Genomic DNA, 23,609 nt, shown 5'->3' with positions numbered 1-23,609 from the left:
GGGTGGGAGGGAGGGCAGGGTGGGAGGGAGGGGAGGGTGGGTGATGGGTATTGAGGAGGGCACCTTTTGGGATGAGCACTGGGTGTTGTATGGAAACCAATTTGACAGTAAATTTCATATATTAAAAAAATAAATAAATTAATTAATTAATTAAAAAAAAAAAAAAAAAGGAAACTGAGGCTAGAGGGTTTAAGGAAAGACCTTGTAGCTTTTAATTGCTTATATCTCTTTAGCTAAGAGCCACTTAAAAAAAAACACTTTATTGAGGTATTTTATATACCATAAAATTCACCTATTTCAAGTGTACAATTCAGTGATTTTTAGTAAACTTCACCATAGTATAACCATTACTGTAAGTCAGCTTTAGGACATTTTCATCCAATAAAATGCCTCACATCCATTTACAGCTAAAGCATGTTCCACACCCAGACCCAGAAAACCAATCTACTTTATGCATATATAGATTTGCCTTTCCTAAACATTTCACATAAATGGAATGATACAGTATATAGTCTATTGTGTTTGGCTTCTTGAACTGAACACAGTGTTTTTGAGATTCATTCATGACGTAGCATGTGTCCATAGTTTATCTATCTCCTTTGACTGTGAATAGTAGTTCATCATATGGATATCACATTTATCTATCCATTTACTGTTGATGGAAATTTAGGCTGTTTCCAAATTTTGGCTATTATGAATAATCTTTCTATGAACATCCATGTGCAAGTCTTTCTGTGGATATGCTTTAATCTCTCTTGGGCAACTGCCTAGCAATGGAATTGCTAGGTAGTCTAATAATTTTATCTTTAGCTTTTTGGGGAAATTTTAAACTGTTTTTCAAAGTAATTTTACCATTTTACATTCTCACTGTGTGTAAGGTTCTCAGCTTCTCCATGTCCTCACACACATTGGTTATATGCCTTATTTATTGTAACCATTCTAGAAGATATAAAATGGTATCTCATTGTGGTCTCAATTTGCATTTCTCTGATGACTATGGATGTTGAGCATCTTTTTTTATTGTTTTAAGCTTATTTATTTATTTTGAAAGAGAGAGAAAGTGTGAATCAGGGAGGGGGAGAGAGAGAGAATCCCAAGCAGGCTCTGCACTGACAGTGTGGAGCCCGACGCGGGGCTCAACCTACAAACCTTGAGATCATTACCTGAGCAGAAGTTGGACGCTTAACTGACTGAGCCACCCAGGAGCCCCTTATGTACTTATTAGTCAGAAGTCCTTTTAAAAGAATGTGATTTTCTTAAGGGTACTGGCCATGCTTGCTCATGCTCCTGCTGGTTCTCTTGCCTTTTCCCTCACCCTCCACTGTGAGATACTTAGAGCATCTCACTTATGTTAGAATCACACACACACACACACACACATGCACGCACACACACACATTATAGTAAACATATGAAAATTCACTCCTATCTCACATATTATTTACATAAGAATGAAATCCTTGATCTAATTCTCTTGGGCAGATATGCTGTTGGAATTCAGAACTTCTCAGATTTTAGAATGAGAATACATTGCATATACCATATATTACATAATTCTTCCACAGGGGCTTGGGACAGCATTCATAATCAAACACATCTCTATTTCTGCAGAAAAAAAAGTGTATGAATATTCACACTAAGAGGAATAAACATAGATCATAAACAGCTTCATATTAGTTCAGGTTGTGTTGTGGTGCCAAATCAGTTCACCCCAAACTAACAAAAAAAATATTTATTTTATTTTCAGAACTTTCTGCGTTCTAGAATTGTGGGTAAACACTTGGGGGCCTACTTATAACAATGTAAGAGTTCAATAGGGTACCAACAATGTTCATATTATTTGGCATTTAACTAAATATTTATTAATTTTTATTTTTTCAATTTTCTTTTTATATTTTGGAGCCAATAACCTTTCCCCAAATCTCAACCATTTAATAGGCTGCTAAGAATCTCTTGGACTCTGTGCACTGTGCCCCCAGTGCTTTACAGATAAAATACTCCTGTAGATTAATGCAAACAAGAGAAGAAGGAACTCAGAAACAAGAACACAAACAAAAGGGTAGCATGAACTTGTAAGAACAGTAAAAGAAAGCTAATGGCCAGAATAAGTGAGTGCTTGAGAATAATGCCAAAATGAGGATGGAGAACATCTACTCAGTACCTATGAAATGCCCAACACTGAACTACCTTTTTTCAAACGCCATCTCTTTAAATCACCATCCAAAACCTGCAAAGTGGATATTATTATCCCCACTTTGGAGATGAGATCAAATACTCAGAAATTAAACTTCTCCCAGAATGAAATAGTCGGCATGTGATGGAGCCAGGATTTGAATCCATGTCTTCCAATTCTAAAGTCAATACTCTTCCCACCATAATGTCCTGATATATTCAGAATAGAATACATATAAAGAGAAAGAGTCATCCTTGGGGAAGAGATTTTTATCTTTTCCATTAGGTAGGAAAATTAAGCCAATTGGAGATAAACATAAATGACCAAAAGAGTTGAATACTAACAAATGTAAGGAAGGAGAAGAGGCGCCTGGGTGGCTCAGTTAGTTGAGCATCTGACTCTTGACTTCGGCTTCGACATGATCTCACAGTCTGTAGGATTGAGCCCCAAGTTGGGCTCTGTGCTAATGGTGTGGAGCCTGCTTGGGATTCTCTCTCTCCCTCTCTGCCCTTCCCCTCCTCACACACACACTCTCTCTCTCTCTCTCTCATTCTCTCAAAATAATTAAATAAACATTTTTAAAAAATTCAAGACACAGAGCACCTGGGTGGCTCAGTCAGTTAAGCCTCTAACTTTGGCTCAGGTCATGATCTCGTAGTTTGTGGGTTCAAGCCCCACATCAGGATCTGTGCTGACATCTCAGAGCCTGAAGCCTGCTTCAGATTCTGTGTCTCCTTCTCTCTCTGCTCCTCCCCTGCTCGTGCTCTGTCTCTTTCTGTCTCTCAAAAATAAATATTTAAAAAATATTTTTAATAAAAAAAATTTAAGACACATTTAAAATTTAATTCTTACCTTTTTTTCCCCCAAATGAGATTTTTATCATTTGTCTTCTGACATCATTAGCAAGTAGACTGCAGACTGACATGTCTCTGAGCTGGCCATCCACTATTCCCTCTATCTCAGAGTACAAAATGTAGCCAAAGACTTGAGGCCAGGAAGGAATTGAAACACTAAGCCTGTGTCACATACTGGTATTGAGTCTGAATTTACACCATCCATATGATGTAAGATTTTTAAAAATTCAAACACACACACACACAGTGACTAGACTTGGTTAAAATCCAAAGGCTATGGCAGAGGCAAATGACAATTTTCTTTGTAGGGAAAATTTGCGACCCAAGCACATGAAGCTCCCACTGAAGTAACCTCCTACTAAAGATGAGTTTCCAATCAAAAGAGTTAACAAATCATATAAGGAAATAAACCTCATGAGACAAAGTCAGCAAAATTGTTAGCATACCAAGAATTAGATGTAATAAAACAATCTGAAAGGAAACGTAAAATAAATATATTCTGTCAAAAGAAATTCAGAGAGCTCTAGTTGATATGCATATTATACTGAGCAAGGAACAAACTGAACAAACCACCAAAGTGGTTAAGAAACTCAACTCTCAGCAATTACAGCTCAGTTTATAAAGCATAAATGCAGAAGTGCATTTTCTATTGTGGATTGGTTACTAGAAACTTACATTCTTTTTTATTGCAAGTTTACTTTGTAGCTGATTAGCTATGAAGCTTTTTATTTTTTTTAAGTAAGCTCTATGCCCAATGTGGGGCTTGAACTCACCACCCCAAGATCAAGAGTTCCATGCTCCACCAACTGAGCCATCCGGCACCCCATGGCTAAGAGGCTTTAAGGTCATGCTGACATGAAGAAATCTTAACTTTTGTTTAAGGTCAGAGTAAGCATCTGGGGGAAGCAGGGCAGTTTCAGGTTTTGGTTGCATGATTATGAGTTTTTGGTCTAGGAGTATATTCAAACTGTGGTCTCCATTTTGGTTTTGCTTTAGCAGTTCCAAATAATAAAAGATTAAAGAAATATCAGAAGCCACAATGAAGAACAGTATAAGAAAGAAAGAAAGAAAGAAAGAAAGAAAGAAAGAAAGAAAGAAAGAAAGAAAGGAAGGAAGGGGGGTGCCTGGGTAGCTCAGTTGGTTAAGCATCCGACTTTGGCTCAGGTCATGATCTCGCAGTTCGTGGGTTCAAGTCCTGCATTGGGCTCTGTGCTGACAGCTCAGAGCCTGGAGCCTGCCTCAGATTTTGTGTCTCCCTCTCTCTCTGCCCCTCCCCTGCTCATGCTCTGTCTCTGTCTCTCAAAAATAAATAAAAATGTTTTAAAAAAATTTTTTAAAAAGAAAGAAAGGGAGGAAGGGAGGGAGGGAAGAAGGAAGGGGGAGAGAGAAAGGAAGGAAGGAAGAAGGAGGCAGGGAGAGAGAGAAAAGAACCAAATAGACTGGTTTCTTAAAAGAACCAGAAACAACTTATAGAAACAAAAAATATGTCACTGAAATTGAAAACTCAGTGGAAAATTAGAGGATAGTTTAAATACAATAAAGAAGGATGCCTGGGCGTCTCTTGGCTAAGTGTCCGACCTCAGCTCAGGTCATGATCTCTGGTTCGTGGGTACAAGCCCACGTCCGGCTCTGTGGCGAGAGCTCGGAGCCTGGGGCCTGCTTCGGATTCTGTGTCACCCCCTCTCTCTGCCCCTCCCCTGCTCATGCTCTCTTTCTCTCTCTCAAAAATAAATAAACATTTAAAAAAAATAAAATTAAAAAACAAATACAATAGAGAAGGAAATCTGTTACCTGGAAAGTAGTGTGAAGAATTACTAGGGACACAGATAAAGGGGTGCAAAATATGAAAGAGGGATATGTTAGGCAGAATAATCATCCTCCAAGGATGTCCACATCCTAATCGCTGGCACCTGTGAATATGTTATACAGAAAAAGGGGAATTAAGGTCACAGATGGAATTAAATTGGCTAATTGGCTAACCCTGAGATAGGGAGAGTGTCCTGGATTATCCAGGTAGGCCCACTGTAATCACAGGGGTTCTTAAAAGTGGAAGAGGAGAGAAGAGCATGAGAAGCAGAGATGGTAGTGTGAGAAAGACTTGCCAATGTTGTTGGCTTCAAAGATGGAAAAATGGGACCATGAACCATGAAATGCAGGCAGCCTCTAAAACTGGAAAAGAGGGGCGCCTGGGTGGCGCAGTCGGTTAAGCGTCCGACTTCAGCCAGGTCACGATCTCGCGGTCCGTGAGTTCGAGCCCCGCGTCGGGCTCTGGGCTGACAGCTCGGAGCTCGGAGCCTGGAGCCTCTTTCCGATTCTGTGTCTCCTTCTCTCTCTGCCCCTCCCCCGTTCATGCTCTGTCTCTCTCTGTCCCAAAAATAAATTAAAAAAGTTGAAAAAAAAATTAAAAAAAAAAAAAACTGGAAAAGATAATGAATTTGCTCATAGAGCCTCCAGAAGGGATGCAGCCCTAGCAAAACATTGATTTTAGCCCAGTGAGACTCATTTCAGACTTCTGGCCTACAGAACTATAAAATAATAAGTTTGTGCTTCTTAAATTTTTAAAAAATGTTTTATTTATTTTTGAAAGAGAGACAGAATGCGAGCAAGGAAGGGGCAGAGAGCAGGGGAGACACAGAATCTAAAGCAGGTCCCAGGCTCTGAACTGTCAGCACAGAGCCTGACGCGGGGCTTGAACCCACAAACCATAAGATCATGACCTGAGCCAAAGTCGGATGCTCAACCAACTGAGCCACTCAGGTGTCCCTGTAAATCTGTGATTTTTTTAAAGCCAACTAAGTTTATGATTTGTTACAACAGCAGTAGGAAACTAATATGAGAGGTTAAAAAAGGAAACAATCCAACATAAGTCTAATAAGAGAAAAGGTAGAATATAATATTTTTAAATGGCTGAGAATTTTCCAGAATTGAAGAGATGACTCTTCAGACTGAGAGATCACACAAAGGTCTTAATGTAATACATATCAACTACTCCACAACCATACACATTGTAGTGAAATATATGAGAAAGTCTTAAGAGCAAATGGAACCTCCAGCATGGGCAAGAACAAGACAACCAGAACTCTCTTTCCAGGAAGGTAACAAATGTCAGTGGTCAACTAATGCCATCAGTATTCAAAATCAGACTCTAGGTGTGGCCTGTGCTCCTTTAATCTAGGGATTCCTCGGTGCTGGTACACTTCTGGAGAATAATTTAGACAAAGAAGATGGAAGGAAGCTGGTTCCACAAAGAGAGATTCCTCTTATTCCTTGCTCTCGGTCTTCTACTTCAAGGTAAGAAAGGGGCAACAACAGGGAAAGAGGCAGAGACTCTCTCTAGTTGAACACCTAGAAACTTCTTTCAAATTTCCAACTCCCAGAGATGATCTAAAATGGGTATTGTTATTTCATAACTTTGTTATAATAATGCCTGAATAGACTTTCCTTCTCTGGAAGACAGAAAATATCCTTCCAGGGGCACCTGGGTGGCTCAGTCAGTTAATGACTCTTGATTTTGGCTCAGGTCATGATCTCAAAGTTCATGAGTTCGAGCCCCGCATTGGGCTTTGTGCTGTCCGTGCAGAGCCTGCTTGCAATTCTCTCTCTCCCTCTCTCTCTGCCTCTTTCTCTGCCATCTTCTGCCCCCCCCGCCTCTTCCCCTCTCTCTCCGTCTTCTCTCTCTCTCAAAAATAAACTAAAAAAAATATCCTTCCAGTGATGTATCATACAGGAACTATTTTTCTTCCCAGGACCCATCCCTAATTGTCTTCTCTTCTATTTAGACTGAATGTCTATCCATCTTTCTACACACAGGTATAATTCTTTTTCTCTGCAGCTATGAAACCCACTCCATTGTAGCAAAGTGCTCACTTTTAGCCATAACTTCCCCATCCACCTTCAGGATCCAAGTGCTTTAGGTTAGGTAAGATGCCAGAGGGTAGCAAAGGGAGAGTGCAAATAGAGTATGGTTCTCTTTCAGGAAGTTAGTATGGTATAGTGGAAAGAACATGGGATTTGGAGACAGACAGACCTGGGTTTGAATCTTGGTCCCTCACTTTGCACCTTATGCAACCTTGGGCAAATTGCTTGACTTCTCTGAGCTCCAGTTTCCTCATCTGTAAAATAGGACATGCCTTGCAGAGTTGTGAGGATTCAATGAGAGAAAGTTAGTAGCATAGTGCCTGCCTGGCATATGATAGGTATCAATAAATGTCGTCTCTCCCCCTTAGGTTGTCATATAACTTCTGGACAAGAGAGCATAGGTAGGGCTTAACCAGAGGCAGCTTTAAAGGCCAGTATAAGGAAGAGGAACAAATTGTACTAACTATTCAGTAGAAAACACTAGAGATGCTCCTCTGGCCACTCACTGGCCATGATCAACAAATGAATATTCATTGTTCATAGAATGATCCAAGGATTTGTCTGGACAGCACTGTGACTTTGGGAATGGATAAGGCTTGATGTCCTTAGCATACAACAATCTCTCTCATTCCAGGCTGTTGTTCCTCTAACAAATTGCTACAATTAGAGAGGGTAGAAAAAAGGGGAAGGCAACACTTCAAAATCCTCAAACTGGAAAAGTGATAGAGGGTTGAGCAGCAAAATAGGGAGAAGGAAGTTTGGGGCAGTGAAGGTGAAATCGGTGTGTTCTCTTTGGGGCCCTGGGAATGGAATCCTATCTGATGGCTATCACTGTCCCAGGGGCAGTTTGCATATAGATTTGGGCATGCTTTGCATGGAAACAGAAACATTAAAAAGGCAGCCAGAGCCCTAACTCAGCTTACCACATTAGCTTCCATCATTTGCCTTCCAGCCCAACCCATCCTCCCTGGCCTTGGAGGGAGGCACCCAGCATCTGGTGATCCTCTTGGTGATCCTCCTTCCCCAGTCTCCATCTCATCATTGGGGGAATATACTACAGCAGCATCAAACAAACCAGGGTTCAGAGCAAGTCCAGTTTTTGCCTCTTATATATTTGACCTCAAGGATTTAATTCCTCTTACTGGATCTCAGTTGACTCATTTATTACATAAGGACAAAAATAATTTCTCCTTGATAGGGGCTTGGAAGGATTAAGTGAGGGACTTCCTCTGAAGGGCTTAGAGCATACCTGGCACATAATCAATGCTCAATAAATGTTAGCTATCGTTATTATCACAGACTACCCCCAAGATCCTATCATAGGGCCCTCTCACATAGGCAACAGGAGAGTTCTCTCCCTCTCCTCACACATTCTATGTCCTCTACAGGAAGGGGCAGTACTTTCATCATCAACTGCTCAGGGTTCGGCCAGCATGGAGGGTATCCCACTGTTCTGGATTCAGTGTTTGAGCGGAAGGCCTTTCGTCCAGTCACCAACTTCAGCATCCCCACCCTAGTCAACATCTCCTTTACTATGTCTGCCATCCTAGATGTGGTGAGTGCTGACTCCTAGCCCTTAATTTTTTCCCAACCTGGCAAGGGAACCCCAAAAGCCCTTGTCCACATTGCACCTTCCTCCATCACGGCTAAATGTCATTTGCCCAGTGGGGATCTCAAAGAAGCTCTGTCTGGTTTAACAGGATGTGGTGCAACAGCACATAGAAGAGAATTTCTTTTCTTTCTCACCCAGTGATTCTCTACCCTGGCCATATACCACTGTTCAGTCTCCACTCCCAGAGATTCTGATTGGATGGAACCTAGACTTCAGTAGTTTAAGCTCCTCAAGTGATTCTAAGATACAGCCAGGATTGAGAAACACTACTCTAATCCAGCCCTGTTGTGAATTCTCCCACACATGGGAGAATTAAGCTTTTCAATTAAGCTGTTTCAATTAAGCTTTTGTCCTTGACCTACATGTTGACCTTGATCACGGCACCACTTTTACATACATTGGGAGTTGGTAAACAAAAATGAGGAGTAGGAGGGGCACCTGGGTGGCTCAGTTGGTTAGGCTGCGGACTTTGGATTTTGGCTCAGGTCATGATCTCACGGTTTGTGGGTTCAAGGCTGGTGTCTGGTTCTGTACTATCAGTGCAGAGCCTTCTTGGAATCCTCTCTCTCCCACTTTCTCTGTCCCTCCCCGTCCCCCCCCCCCCCCCCGCCCCTGCTGCTCGCAGGCACTCACTCTTTTTCTATCTCCAAAATAAATAAACTTAAAAAAAAAATGGGGAGTGGGAGGGATGGACAGACTTCTTATCCACATCATACTAGAAACAGGAAATTCTTTTGGCAGGATGAACATCTACAGCTCTTGTCATCATTCCTGTGGCTGGAAATGGTATGGCTAATACCGTTTATTCTCTCCCTTCATTTACATTCAGAAAGGATTTTAAACAAAGATATAATTATGACCTTTACGTACCTAACAACATATCTTTGAAACACATGAGGGAGAAATGGAAAAATCTACAATCATGGTGAGAGGCTTCAATATACTGCTTTCAAAAATCAAGTAGAAAAAGAATAAAAAACATTGTGATTTTTAACAGCACAATTAGGAAACTTGATTTAATAAACATCAAACTTTGTACCAATGAAAATGCATAATCTTTTCTGATACAAATGCAATATTTTCCCACACTGACGAAGATCTCAACAAACTCAAAAAAGCAGAAATTATCTAGACCACAATCTGATCACGATACAAGAAAATGAAACTAAGTGGGAAAAGACAGCCCTCCCCCCAGAAAGCCTTATTTCTTGGGAATTTAAAATTAAACTTCCCCCAAAAATTAAGCTTCCAAATACTTTGGGCTAAAGTAAAAATAAAACAATTAAATAGAAATTGCAAAATAATTAGAAACAAAGAGCCTACACATGAAAATCTATGAATATAGCCAAAGTATAACTCAGTGGAAATTTTGTATCTTAAGTGTATTAATAAGAAAACAAGAGGGGAAAAAATGAAAGTAAATGAATTAAGTTTCCAATTTGAAAAGCTTGGTTAAAGAGAAGGAGAGAGGAGGGGAATAATACTAATAATCACCTAATCTTGCTCTCAAAGTGCAGTTCCCAGATGGGCAGCACCAGTTGATTGCACCACCTGGAAACCTAGAAATGCACAAAATCTTGGGTCCCACCCAGTGTAACCAACCATCCCAGCATACCCAAGACTGAGGAATTCTCAGGACATGGAATTTTCAATGCTAAAACCAGCAAAATGCTGGGCAAATCAGGATGAGTTAGTCACACCACCTATTGAATCAGAATCTATATAGTTCAATATGATCCCCAGGTGTTTTATATGTAAAGCAAGACTTGAGAAGCACTGATCCAGTACAAAGTTTTATTTAATGTGCATAGAGCCTCCCTTCCGTTCTGGCTGTGGTTCTACAAACTGCAGTTGCTGTTGAAAGTACCCTGAGACTAGACAAGCCCACCCAGAATTGGACAATCCTTGAAAACGGTTCCCAAAGAAGGTTGCCAGACTTGGAAAAGAGGGTTTGGAAAGGTCATCCCAAAGACAAGAGAGGGTGGTGCCTGGCACCTGCCAACAAAAGGAAGACCATGAAGTCTCTTGCTTCAAAGAACCCAAGAGCTTGTCCAAGGTCTCCTTGCAATAAAGACTGGTGAAAGGGGTCTGGGAGACAGTTGAAGGCATACTAGATACTAATACATAATACCTATGAACATTACAGTTTCAAAATTCATTGATATGCTTTATTTCATTTGATACCTACTAATCCCCTTATTTTACACTAAGGAAATTCTAGCTCAGAGAGGCTAAGTTACTGATCTTTCAGCTCTAAATCTCATTCCTACTGAAGAAAAAATAGTGTTTCTCTAATCACCAGTAATTTCTCACAGAAATGGAAAAAGAGAGGAATCAAAGTTTATGAAGAAATGAACACAGAGAGCTTCAAGTCTATTTGTAATTCTTATTTCCTAAAAAAAAAAGCCAAAGTAAATTTATCAAAATATTGACTCCACAAAGTTGAGTGATAGAAACCTGTTTATTATTTTATATACTTTTTTATGTGCTTGAAATATTTCATAACTTTTTTTAAGAAAAATCAAAGGACAGAAAAAAATAGCCTTAATTTCTATCAGGCTCTCTCACCTCTCCTCCACCTGGGCTCTAGGTCTGGGATAACCCATTTATCAGATGGAACCCAGAGGAGTGTGAGGGCATCACGAAGATAAGTGTGGCAACCAAGAACCTATGGCTCCCGGACATTTTCATCGTTGAGTTGTACGTATTAAGGGCTGGGAATAGCCAGAGGGAAGCCCCATTTTCTGGAATCAGTAGAATTTACAATCTGCCATTGGAGACACTAAAAGTGATATTAGATGGATGAGAAATAACCAGAAAGGTAAAAAGAAAAACAAAGCACCTGCATCCCACTTCATCTCTCTTACAGCATGAATGTGGATAAGACCCCAAAAGGCCTCACAGCATATGTGAGTAATGAAGGTCGCATCAGATATAAGAAACCCATGAAGGTGACCAGCATCTGTAACCTGGACATCTTCTACTTCCCTTTTGACCAGCAGAACTGCACCCTCACCTTTAGTTCATTCCTTTACACAGGTGAGTTCCTGTGGGGGCTCAGGGATGTGGGTGAATGAGAGCAACCGATTAAACAACAGAAAATAAAATATAAAGAAATTATGAATAAATGGTGACTAAGGTGTATGGGCAGAGCAAAAATTAGGGCTCTTATGGATGTTTAAATATTTTCCATAAAGGGAAAATCCAAGCCTGTCTTGTTGATTACCATTCCTAGCTCTTGCAAACTTTCTGCCATAATAGTAGGTACTCAAAAATACATGTTGAATGCAGATGAAGAAAGAGAATGTAGTTGAATCAACAGGAAACCGTATCCTTGGGAAATGATCTGGATCTCCCTTTCAGTGGAGAATATGTTGCTGGGCATGGAGAAAGAAGTGTGGGAAATAGCAGACACATCCCGGGATATCGTTCAAACCCATGGAGAGTGGGAGCTCCTAGGCATCAACAAGGCCACCCCAAAGATGTCCCTGGGCACCAGCCTATACGATCAGATCATGTTCTACGTGAGTTCAGAGGTCCTTGATTTTTCCTTTCTTTCTTGCTTCTACCCTTACCTAGAATCTCCACCAAATGGGTATTTCTCAAGTTTCAGGGTTTCTCAGTTTTACTTCTGCCAGACTCAAACCTTTCCTCTTGGCTGCCCAGCCACATTCTTTTTCCTAAAGCTCACTGCTCTGGCCTAACTTGTCACTGGCAGTCTCTATACTTATTTTTGAAGCTGCATTCTACACAGCTATAGATCTCAGGGTGATATCAGACCAAAAAGGAAGGCAGAGACATAAACAATCACTACTATTCCTGGCAGCTTCCAAATCCCTTATCCACTTCCCTTTCTTTCCTCCCCCAAGGTGGCCATCAGGCGCAGGCCCAGACTCTACATCATAAACCTTCTGGTGCCCAGTGGCTTTCTGGTTGCCATCGATGCCCTCAGCTTCTACCTGCCAGCAGAAAGTGGAAATCGTGCCCCATTCAAGATAACCCTTCTGCTGGGCTACAATGTCTTCCTGCTCATGATGAATGAGTTACTACCCACCAATGGCACCCCCCTCATCAGTATGGCATCTCCAGCCTTAGGGAAAATAAGGGTGGGGAGGATTGACTGAACTAGCTCAAGGGAGAGAGATATACTGGGAAAATGAGGCCCTAAGCCTGCCAGGGTGGGATTGGAAGAGAGAAGTCCTAGGTGGTGCCTCTAACCCACATGTAGGCCTACCTTCCCTGCAGGTGTCTACTTTGCCATGTGTCTGTCCCTGATGGTGGTCAGCCTGCTGGAGACCATTTTCATCACCTACTTGCTGCACCTGGCTACAAGCCAGCCCCCACCCATGCCTCAGTGGCTCCATTCTCTGATCCTCTACTGCACCAGCCCAACAAAGTGCTGCCCCACTGCACTCCAGAAGAGAAATAAAGCCATGGGCCTCCCCCCTGCCCACCTGCCTGGTAAGGAGATTCAGCACTGCCCACATTTCCTCTTCCCACATAGCCATTTATCTGCTCCTATCTCCTTCCCTATTCCTTCCACCCCAGGTGAACTTCATGGCCTATGCTGAGTCTCTATCTCTCCACAGGTGTGAAGGAGCCAGTAGAGTTAGTGGGGAAGATGCCAGGTCCCAGAGAGACAGAGTTAAATGGGTGTCCTGGGTCAACAAAGGCCCAGCAGGAAGATGAGACTCAGAAGCAGCACTTGGCCGATCTGTGGGTGCAGTTCAGCCACATGATGGACACCCTGCTCTTCCGCCTCTACCTGCTCTTCATGACCACCTCCGTGGTCACAGTCATCGTCCTCTGGAACACCTAGGCATGATATCTATTTGCTCCTGCAGATCCCACCCAGAGCTGCTTCTGGCTTCCAGAGACCAGCCAGGTCTTTGCTCCTTGTTGAGTATCGACTATCAAAGCCCAAAGATGACCCATTCCCTGCTACATTCCATGCATCTCAATCCAGCCCCACTGATCAGTCTCAACCCAACTCTAGACATTTTCCTCTTGTATCTGTATTCTGTTGGCTCCCCTTAGTCCTCTCATGAAGTTCTACGATCCCCTTATGTCTTCTGCATAGCAGTCCCACCTCCTCTGCTTCCTTACTTGTCCCAATAAATCATTCTTCAGAGACCTCTGGTTCTTTGTCATGTTTTGAGGTAGAAACTTAACTATTCATAACTGATAGTTTCAAAATATCACCTGTGCATCCCTCTGCCTGTGACAGCATTTTGATCTCAAAACAGACGGTCCTCTTACCTTCAAGTCCAACGTGACAGTTGTCCTGTCTGGAAAGTTTTAATTTTCTTGGACATTTTTAAAGACATATGTCTTACTTGTAGACTCTTTTATTCATCCTTTTCGTTATTGTACAGGAGCTCTGCAGAGATATTGCAGGTTAGGTTCCAGACCACCACAATGAAGCAAATGTCACAATAAAATGAGTCAATGAATTTTTTGGTTTCCCAGTAGATATAAAAGTTATGTTTACACTATATTGTAGTCTATTGAGTGTGGAACAGCATTATATCTAAAAAACATGTACATACTTTAATTTAAAAATACTTCATTGCTGGTGCACCTGGGTGGTTCAGCCAGTTGAGCATTCGACTCTTGATTTTGGCTCAGGTCACGATCTCATGGTTAGTGGGTTCAAGCTCTGCATCAGGCTCTGTGCTGACAGCCCGGAGCCTGCTTGGGATTTCTCTCTCCCTCCCTCTCTGCCCCTCCCCTCACTCGCACTCTCTCTCTCTCTCTCTTTCAAAACAGATAAATAAACATTTAAAAAATAAAAATACTTTATTACTAAAATATGCTAACCATCCTCAGCTTTCAGCAAGTTGTAATCTTTTGGCTCTGGAGGGTCTTGCCTCCAAGTTGAGGGCTGCTGACTGCTCGGGGTGGTAGTTGCTGAAGGCTGTGATGGATGCGGCAATTTCTTAAAGACAATAATGAAGTTTGCCACATCAATTGACTCTTCCTTTCACAACAATTTCTCGGTAGCACATGATACTGTTTGATAGCATTTAGCCCCCAGTGGAACTTCTTTCAAAATTGGAGTCAGTCCTCTCAAATCCTGAGTTTATGTAATATTCTAAATTCTTTGTTGTCATCTCCACAATCTTCACAGCATCTTCACCAGCAGTAGATTCCATCTCAAGAAAACACTTTCTCTGCTCATTAGTAAGAAGCAACTCCTCATCAGTTGGTTATATCATGAGATCACAGCAATTTAGTCCCATCTTCAGGCTCCACTTCTAATTCTAGTTCTCTTGCTATTTCCACTACACCTGCAGTTACTTCCTCCACTGAAGTCTTGAACCCCACAATGTCAACCATAAGTGTTGGAATCAACCTCTTTCAAACTGTTGTTAGGAAGTAATGTATTTTGACCTCTTCCCATGAATCACAAATATTCTTAATGGCATCTAGAATGGTGAATTCTTTCCAGAAGGTTTTCTATTTACTTTGCCCAGATCCATCAGAGCAATCATTTCCATAGCAGCTATAGCTTTATGAGATGTATCTCTTAAATAATATGGCTTGAAAGTCAAAGTTAGTCTTTGATCCATGGGCTGAAGAATGGATGTTGTGTTACCAGGCAAGAATACAATATCAATCTCATTAGAGCTCTTGGATGACCACATGTATTATCAATGAGCAATAACATTTTGAAAGAAATATTGTTTTCTGAGCAGTAGGTCTCAAGGGTGGGCTTAAAACATTCAGTAAACCATAATAGATAAATAGATGTGCTGTCATCCAGGCTTTGTTTTTCCATTTACAGAGCACAAGTACAGTAAATTTAGCATAATTCTTAAAAGCCCTAGGATTTTTGGAATGGTAAATGAGCATTGGCCTCAACTTAAAGTCACCAGCTGCATTAGCTTCTAATAAGAGAGTCAGTCTATTCTTTGAAGCCAGGCATTGACTTTTCCTCTCTAGCCATGAGAGTCCTAGATAGCATCTTCTTCCAATATGATGTTGTTTCCTCTACCTTGAGAACATGCTGTTTAGTGTAGTCACCTTCATTAATTATCTTAGCTAGATCTTCTGGATAACTTACTGCAGCTTTTACATCAGTACTTGCTGCTTCACCTTATATGTTTATGTCATGGAGACGTCTTCTTTCCTTAAACCTCATGAAGCAACCTCTGCCAGCCTCACGCTTTTCTGCTGCAGCCTCCTCACCTCTCTCAGGCTGCATAGAATTGAGGAGAGTTAGGGGCTTGCTCTGGATTAGGCTTTGGCTTAAAGGAATGCTGTGGCTGATTTGATCTTCTATCCAGACCACTAAACTTGCTCCATATCAGCAGTAAGGCTGTTTTACTTTCTTATCATTCATGTATTCACTGGAGTAGCACTTTTAATTTCCTTTAAGCACTTTTCCTTTGCATTCACAATTTGAACAACTGGTGCAAAAGGCCCAGATTTTGGCAAGTCTCAGCTATTGACATGCCTTCCTCACTAAGCTGAATCATTTCTAGCTTTTGGTCTAAAGTGAGAGACGTGTGACTCTTCCTTTCACTTGAACACTTAGAAGCCATTGTAGGGTTATTAACTGGCCTAATTTCAATATTGTCATGTCTGACATAATAGGGAAGACTGAGGAAAGGGAGAAAGATGGGGGAATAGCCAGTTGGTGGAACACACACATTTATTAAGTTTGCCATCTTATATGGGCACAGTTTGTGGCACCCACAACATCAAAGATCACTAATTATAACATCAACATCAAAGATCACTAATCACAGATCACCATAAAAAATATAATAAAAAAGCTTGAAATATTGAGAGAATTACCAAAATGTGACACAGAGCCATGAAATGAGCAAATGCTGTTTGAAAATCGTGTTGATTTGGGGTGCCTGGGTGGCTCAGTTGGTTGAGTGTCCAAATTCAGCTCAGGTCATGATCTCATGGTCTGTGGGTTTGAGCCCTGCATAGGCTCTGTGCTGACAGCTCAGAGCCTGGAGCCTGCTTCTGATTCTGTCCCTCCCTCTCTCTCTGCCCCTCCCCACTTGCAGTCTCCCTCTCTCTCTCAAAAAATAAATAAACATTAAAATAATTTTTTAATAAAAAAAAGAAAATAGTGTTGATAGACTTGCTTGATGCAGGGCTGCCACAAACCTTCAATTTTTTTTTCAATATATGAAGTTTATTGTCAAATTGGTTTCCATACAACACCCAGTGCTCATCCCAACAGGTGCCCTCCTCAATACCCATCACCCACCCTCCCCACCCTCCCACCCCCCATCAACCCTCAGTTTGTTCTCAGTTTTTAAGAGTCTCTTATGCTTTGGCTCTCTCCCACTCTAACCTCCTTTTTTTTTTTCCTTCCCCTCCCCCATGGGTTTCTGTTAAGTTTCTCAGGATCCACATAAGAGTGAACACATATGGTATCTGTCTTTCTCTGTATGGCTTATTTCACTTAGCATCACACTCTCCAGTTCCATCCACGTTGCTACAAAGGGCCATATTTCGTTCTTTCTCATTGCCATGTAGTACTCCATTGTGTATATAAACCACAATTTCTTTATCCATTCATCAGCTGATGGACATTTAGGCTCTTTCCATAATTTGGCTATTGTTGAGAGTGCTGCTATAAACATTGGGGTACAAGTGCCCTTATGCATCAGCACTCCTGTATCCCTTGGGTAAATTCCTAGCAGTGCTATTGCTGGGTCATAGGGTAAGTCTATTTTTAATTTTTTGAGGAACCTCCACACTGTTTTCCAGAGTGGCTGCACCAATTTGCATTCCCACCAACAGTGCAAGAGGGTTCCCGTTTCTCCACACCCTCTCCAGCATCTATGTCTCCTGATTTGTTCATTTTAGCCACTCTGACTGGCGTGAGGTGATATCTGAGTGTGGCGTTGATTTGTATTTCCCTGATAAGGAGCGACGTTGAGCATCTTTTCATGTGCCTGTTGGCCATCCGGATGTCTTCTTTAGAGAAGTGTCTATTCATGTTTTCTGCCCATTTCTTCACTGGGTTATTTGTTTTTCGGGTGGGGAGTTTGGTGAGCTCTTTATAGATTTTGGATACTAGCCCTTTGTCCGATATGTCATTTGCAAATATCTTTTCCCATTCCGTTGGTTGCCTTTTAGTTTTGTTGGTTGTTTCCTTTGCTGTGCAGAAGCTTTTTATCTTCATAAGGTCCCAGTAGTTCATTTTTGCTTTTAATTCCCTTGCCTTTGGTGATGTGTCAAGTAAGAAATTGCTACAGCTGAGGTCAGAGAGGTCTTTTCCTGCTTTCTCCTCTAGGGTTTTGATGGTTTCCTGTCTCACATTCAGGCCCTTTATCCATTTTGAGTTTATTTTTGTGAATGGTGTGAGAAAGTGGTCTAGTTTCAATCTTCTGCATGTTGCTGTCCAGTTCTCCCAGCATCATTTGTTAAAGAGACTATTTTTTTTCCATTGGATATTCTTTCCTACTTTGTCAAAGATTAGTTGGCCATACGTTTGTGGGTCTAGTTCTGGGGTTTCTATTCTATTCCATTGGTCTATGTGTCTGTTTTTGTGCCAATACCATGCTGTCTTGATGATTATAGCTTTGTAGTAGAGACTAAAGTCTGGGATTGTGATGCCTCCTGCTTTGGTCTTCTTCTTCAAAATTACTTTGGCTATTTGGGGCCTTTTACAAACCTTCAATTTGTAAAAACAAAATATCTGTGAAGTGTGATAAAGTGCAATAAAATGAGATATAACTGTAAATGAGTTCAGAAATATTAGAGGATGCAAAATCAATATACAAGAAGCATTAATTTATATATATTTACAATAAATAACCTGAAATTAAAATTAGGAATCATAAAATATAAGACATTTAGGAATAAACTTAACAAAAGAAGTACAAGACTTGTATACTGGAAACTACAAAACACTGCTGAAAAAAATTAAAGAAGATGTAAATAAATGGAAACATATATCATGTTCTACATTTGGAAAACTTAATATTGTGAAGATGGCAATATTTACCAAATTAACCTATAGATTCAACACAGTCCCTATCAAAGTCCTAGCTGCCTTTTTTTGCAAAAATTGACTAGCTGATTCTAAAATTCATATGGATATGCAAGAGACTCAGAATCACCAAAATAGGGTAGCCCAAGTGGCTCAGTTGGTGAAGCGTCTGACTTCAGCTCAGGTCATAATCTCACAGTTTGTGAGTTTGAGCCCCGAACCGGGTTCTCGGCTGTCATCACAGAGCCTGCTTCAGACCCTCTGTCCCCCACTCTCTGCCCCTCCCTTGCTGTTTCTCTCTCTTTCTCTCTCTCTCCTTCTCAAAAATAAATAAATTAATTAAAAAATATATACTTAAAGAATAACTCAAATAATCATGGAAGAGAGCACAGTTGGTAGTCCTACACTTCCTGATTTCAAAACTTATTACAAGCCACAATAATCAAGATACTGTTTTGCTGACATAAGAATAGACCTATAGATCAATGATATAGAATTGAGAGTTCATAAACATTTATGATTAATTCATTTTGGAAATTCAATATGGAAAAAGACTAACTTTTCCAGCAAATGGCAGTATGATAACTAGATTTCAATATGCAAAATAATGCCTTTGGATCCCCAAATCACACCATATGCAAAAATTAACTTCAAGTAGATCACACACCTCGATATAAAAGCTAAAACTCTTAGAAAAAAACATAGGAGTAAATCTTCATGATCTTGGGTTGGTTAATGGTTTCTTAGATACAATAATAAAAGCACAAATGATAAAAGGTAGATAAATTGGACTTCATCAGAATTTAAAACTTTTGTGCTTAAAGAAACCATCAAGAAAGTGGGAGAGGCAGGGCAACCGGGTACTCAGTGGGTTGAATGCCTGACTCTTGATTTCAGCTCAGGTCATGATCCCAGGGTCGTGGTATTGAGCCCTGCATTAGGCTCTTCCTTGAGCCCGGAGTCTGCTTAAGATCCTTTCTCTTTCTCCCTCTGCCCCTCTCTTACCCCTCCACCCCCACCCTCCCTCACTCTCTAAAATAATTTTAAAAAGAAAAAAAAGTGGGAGGGGTACCTGGCTGGCTCAGTCAGTGGAGCATGTGACTCAATCTCAGGGTTGTGGGTTTGAGCCCCACATCAGGGAAAGAGATTACTTAAAAATAAAATCTTAAGGGGTGCATGGGTGGCTCAGTTGGTTAAGCGTCCAACTTGGACTCAGGTCATGATCTCACGGTGCAAGAGTTCAAGCCCTGCGTCAGGCTCTGTGCTGACAGCTCAGAGCCTGGAGCCTGCTTCAGATTCTGTGTGTGTCTCTCTCTCTTCCCCTCCCCTGCTCACGCTCTCTCTCTCTCAAAATTAAAATAAACATCAAAAAAATCTTTTCAAGTAAATAAAATCTTTTTTAAAAGTGGGGGAAAAAACCCCACCGATGGGTGAAAAATATTTGAAGGTCATATATCTGACAAAGGACTTGTATCCAGAATACATAAAGAATTCTTAGAATTCAACAATAGGTAGATGATCAATTTTTTTAAATAGAGCAGAGAATGTGCATAAAAGATTTCATCAAAACAGATATATAAGTGGCCAATAAACACATGAAAAGATGCTCAGTGTCTTAGTCATTAGGAAAATACAAATCAAAATCACAATAACATATTACTTCACACTAAAAAGGATGGCTATAATTAAGAAGACAATAACAAGTATTGGTGTGCTCACTTCAGCAGCACACATAATAATAATAACAAGTATTGGTGAGGACATGGAGAAATTGGAACCTTTGACTATGAAACTTTGAAACTGAATACTTTGTTGATGGGAATGTAAAATGGTGTAGCCTCTTTGGAAAATGGTTTGATATATCCTCAAAATGTTAACCTAGAGTTACCATATGACCCAACAATTCTACTCCAAGGTAGGTGACCAAGATAAATAAAAACATATGTCCACACAAAGACCTGTACAGAAATGTTCATAGCAGCATTATTCACAATTGCTAAGAAAAGGAGACAAGCCAATGTCCATCCACTGATGATGGATAAATAAAATGTGGTATATACATGTGATGTAATATTATTTGGCCATAAAAAAAGAATGATACATACCAGAGCATGGATGAACCTTGAGGACAGTGAAATGCTAAGTGAAATACACAAAAGGCCACATTGTGTCACACCATTTATATGAAATGTTCAAAATAGGCACATCCATAGAGAATCCATAGACATACAAAGTAGACAAGGAGCTGACTTAGGCTGATGGAGGAGGAGACAGCATTGGGTTGGGAAGAAAGGGGACTTACTACTGATGGGTATAAGATTTCTTTATGGGATGATGAAAGTGTACCAAAATTAGATTATGGTGATAGTTGCACATCTCTTTTAAATATACTAAAAACATTGAAATGTACACATTAGATGAGTGAACTATATGGTATGTAATTAGAAAGCTGCTAAGTAAATTAAATTGAGTGACATTCTACAAAATAACTGACCAGTACTTACCAAAAGTTAAAGTCTTGAAAGACAAGGACACACTGAAGAATTGTCACAGATTGGAGGAGACTAAGGGGAAGTGAAACAAATGCAATGCAATGGGGGATCTTGGTAGAATCCTAGAACAGAAAAAAAATGATATTGAAGAGCAAAATTGTTGAAATTCTAATAAACTCTGTAGCTTACTTAATAATATTGTACCAGTTCCTGGCTTTCATAATTGTACTACAGTCATGTAAATTGTTAACATTGGGGGAAGAATATTAGGAAACTCTATACTATTTTGCAATTTTTCTATAAATCTAAAATTATTTCAAAGTGAATTTTTTTTTTTCAAGTTTCATTTATTTATTTTGAGAGAGAGAGAGACAGCACAAGTCAGGGAAGGGCAGAGAGAGAGAAAAAGAATCCAAAGCACACCCTGCACCACCAGCACAGAGCCCCATATGGGGCTCGAACTCATGGAACTGTGAGATCATGTTAGTTGAAACCAAGAGTCAGATGCTTAACCAAATGAGCCACCAAGGTGCCCCTAAAAAGACTCAGGCTGTCTTCTCTCCATATATGCCTTTTTTTTTTTAAACATTTCTTTTAATTTTTTTAAATTTTAAGTAGGTTGCACACCCAAGTTGGGTCTTGAACTCACAACCCTGAGATCAAGAGTCCCAGGCTTTACCCACTGAGCCAGCTTGGTGTCCCCATGAATATTTTTTTTAAGAGAGAAATTTGGGAGACATTTCAATAAATTCCAATATATAAACTTTCTTTTGGCCCTATGAAACAATACACTATTAAAAGAAAAGGCACCTTATGAGATAATTAGGGAAACTTGAGCACTGAGTAGATATTTAATATCAAAAAATTATTGTTATTTTTCAGTAGAATAGTGACATTATGGCTATTTTTGTTAAACAGTCCTTTTTTTAGAGATAAGTGCTGGAATATTTACAGATGAAATGATAAAATGTCTAGCATTTGCTTTAAAATAATCCAAAGGGAGGGGCGCCTGGGTGGCTCAGTCAGTTAAGCATCCGACTTCGGCTCAGGTCATGATCTCACGGTTTGTGAGTTCGAGCCCCACGTCAGGCTCTGGGCTGACAGCTCGGAGCCTGGAGCCTGCTTCAGATTCTATGTCTCCTTCTCTCTCTGCCCCTTCCCCACTTGTGCTCTGTCTCTCTCTATCAAAAATAAATAAATGTAAAAAAAATTTAAAAAAAAAATCCAAAGGGAAAGAGAGAAATGGCTGGGGGTGGGGGGCAGAGGTGAAATACAGATGGAATAAGATTTGAGATCATGTCACATGGTGATGGGTACACAAGGATTCATTATACTACTTTCTCTAGTTTTGTATATGTTTAAACTTTTCATTCTAAAATGTTTTTAAAACTGTTTCTTGGGGCACCTGGGTGGCTCAGTCAGTTAAATGTCGATTCTTGATTCTGGCTCAGGTCATGATCTCCTGGTTGGTGAGTTCAAGCCTGACATCAGGCTCTGCACTGCCAGTTCGGAGCCTGCTTGGAATTCTCTCTCCCCCTCTCTCTCTGCCCCACCTGTATGTTCTCTCTCTCTCTCTCTCAAAATAAATAAAATGAACTTTAAAAAAAAACCTGCTTGTTTCTTTCCTTTTTGTTATAAATCTTAATCTCTTCTCAGGCAGATGCAGGCTTCAAACCAACTATGATGATGTCATGTATTCAGAAAGATAAGGAAGAAAAGCACATTACTGGCTCTCAAAATATTACCTACAATTAAATTAGTATTATGACACAAAGTTTGAGGCATTATTTCTGTTTTAGGGTTATGGACTCAGGGAACCAATCTATAGGGTTGACAAATATACAAGTATAGTCTATAAATGAAATAAACATTATCATATATACAAATATATATTTATATGATCATATGTGAGATGATATATATTTGTATGTATAACTATCTTCAGAGGTGTTTTTAATTTCCAAATGCATGGAGTTTTCTTAATTATCTTCATGTTATTGATTTCTAAACTCCACTGTGGTTAGAAAACATGCTTTGTCAATGCATGTCAAACTTTAATGTGCACATGGAATGCTCTGGGGATCTTGTCAAAATGCAGGTTCTGACCCAGGAGGTCTGGAGAGGGGCCTGAGCTTTCACTTTTTTTTTTTTTTTCTAAGTAGGTTCCACATTCAACGTGGGGCTCAAACTCACAACCCTGAGATCAAGAGTCACATGCTCTACTGATTGAGCTGGCCAGGCACCTCTGAGCTTATACATTTCTAACAGGCTTTCACATGATTCTGCTGTTGCTCTATGGACCATACTTTTCATGGAAAGGGTCTGTGTAACACCAATTCCCTAATATCTATTGAGATTTTTTTAATTAGAAAAAATTTTTTAATGTTTATTTTATTTTTGAGAGACAGAGACAGAATGTGGGCAGGGTAGGGGCAGAGAGAGGGAGACATAGAATCTGAAGTAGGCTCCAGGCTCTGAGCTGTCAGCACAGAGCCCGTCGTGGGGCTCAAACTCATGAAGCGTGAGATCATGACTTGAGCCGAAGTTGGAGTTTTAACGGACCAAGACACCCAGGAGTCCAATTCCCTGATATCTATTGAGATTTAATTTATGTATAGTTAATGCTCACAAACATTCCACAGGCATCTAGAAC

At 40.3% G+C, this 23,609-nt stretch overlaps 1 protein-coding gene and 1 long non-coding RNA gene across 4 annotated transcripts in view; one reads left to right on the top strand and one right to left on the bottom strand.

The window, feature by feature from the left end:
* LOC122230004 overlaps window positions 1-23,609 on the bottom strand; it is a 58,529-nt gene that overhangs the window by 25,281 nt on the left and 9,639 nt on the right. For both annotated transcript variants that reach the window (XR_006207241.1, XR_006207242.1), the window contains 2 exons: window positions 20,969-21,078; window positions 13,757-13,877 (listed from right to left, as the gene is read on the bottom strand). This is a non-coding gene — a long non-coding RNA (uncharacterized LOC122230004). The remainder of the gene's footprint in view (window positions 1-13,756; window positions 13,878-20,968; window positions 21,079-23,609) is intronic.
* Window positions 6,252-13,513, top strand: LOC122230002 (5-hydroxytryptamine receptor 3E-like). Of its 2 annotated transcripts, XM_042955644.1 has the most exons (9): window positions 6,252-6,318; window positions 8,274-8,440; window positions 9,239-9,283; window positions 11,088-11,197; window positions 11,367-11,536; window positions 11,861-12,021; window positions 12,367-12,571; window positions 12,743-12,958; window positions 13,087-13,513. In XM_042955644.1, exons 1-9 carry the CDS (start codon window positions 6,252-6,254, stop codon window positions 13,314-13,316), a joined length of 1,371 nt encoding a protein of 456 aa, XP_042811578.1. In that variant the 3' UTR covers window positions 13,317-13,513. The 2 variants fall into 2 exon arrangements, with proteins under 2 accessions (XP_042811578.1, XP_042811579.1); XM_042955645.1 differs by lacking the exon at window positions 9,239-9,283.

The sequence above is a fragment of the Panthera leo genome, chromosome C2 (assembly GCF_018350215.1).
Source record: "Panthera leo isolate Ple1 chromosome C2, P.leo_Ple1_pat1.1, whole genome shotgun sequence".
Classification (NCBI taxonomy): Eukaryota; Metazoa; Chordata; class Mammalia; order Carnivora; family Felidae; genus Panthera; species Panthera leo.
This window is presented reverse-complemented; position numbering and strand designations above follow the sequence as displayed.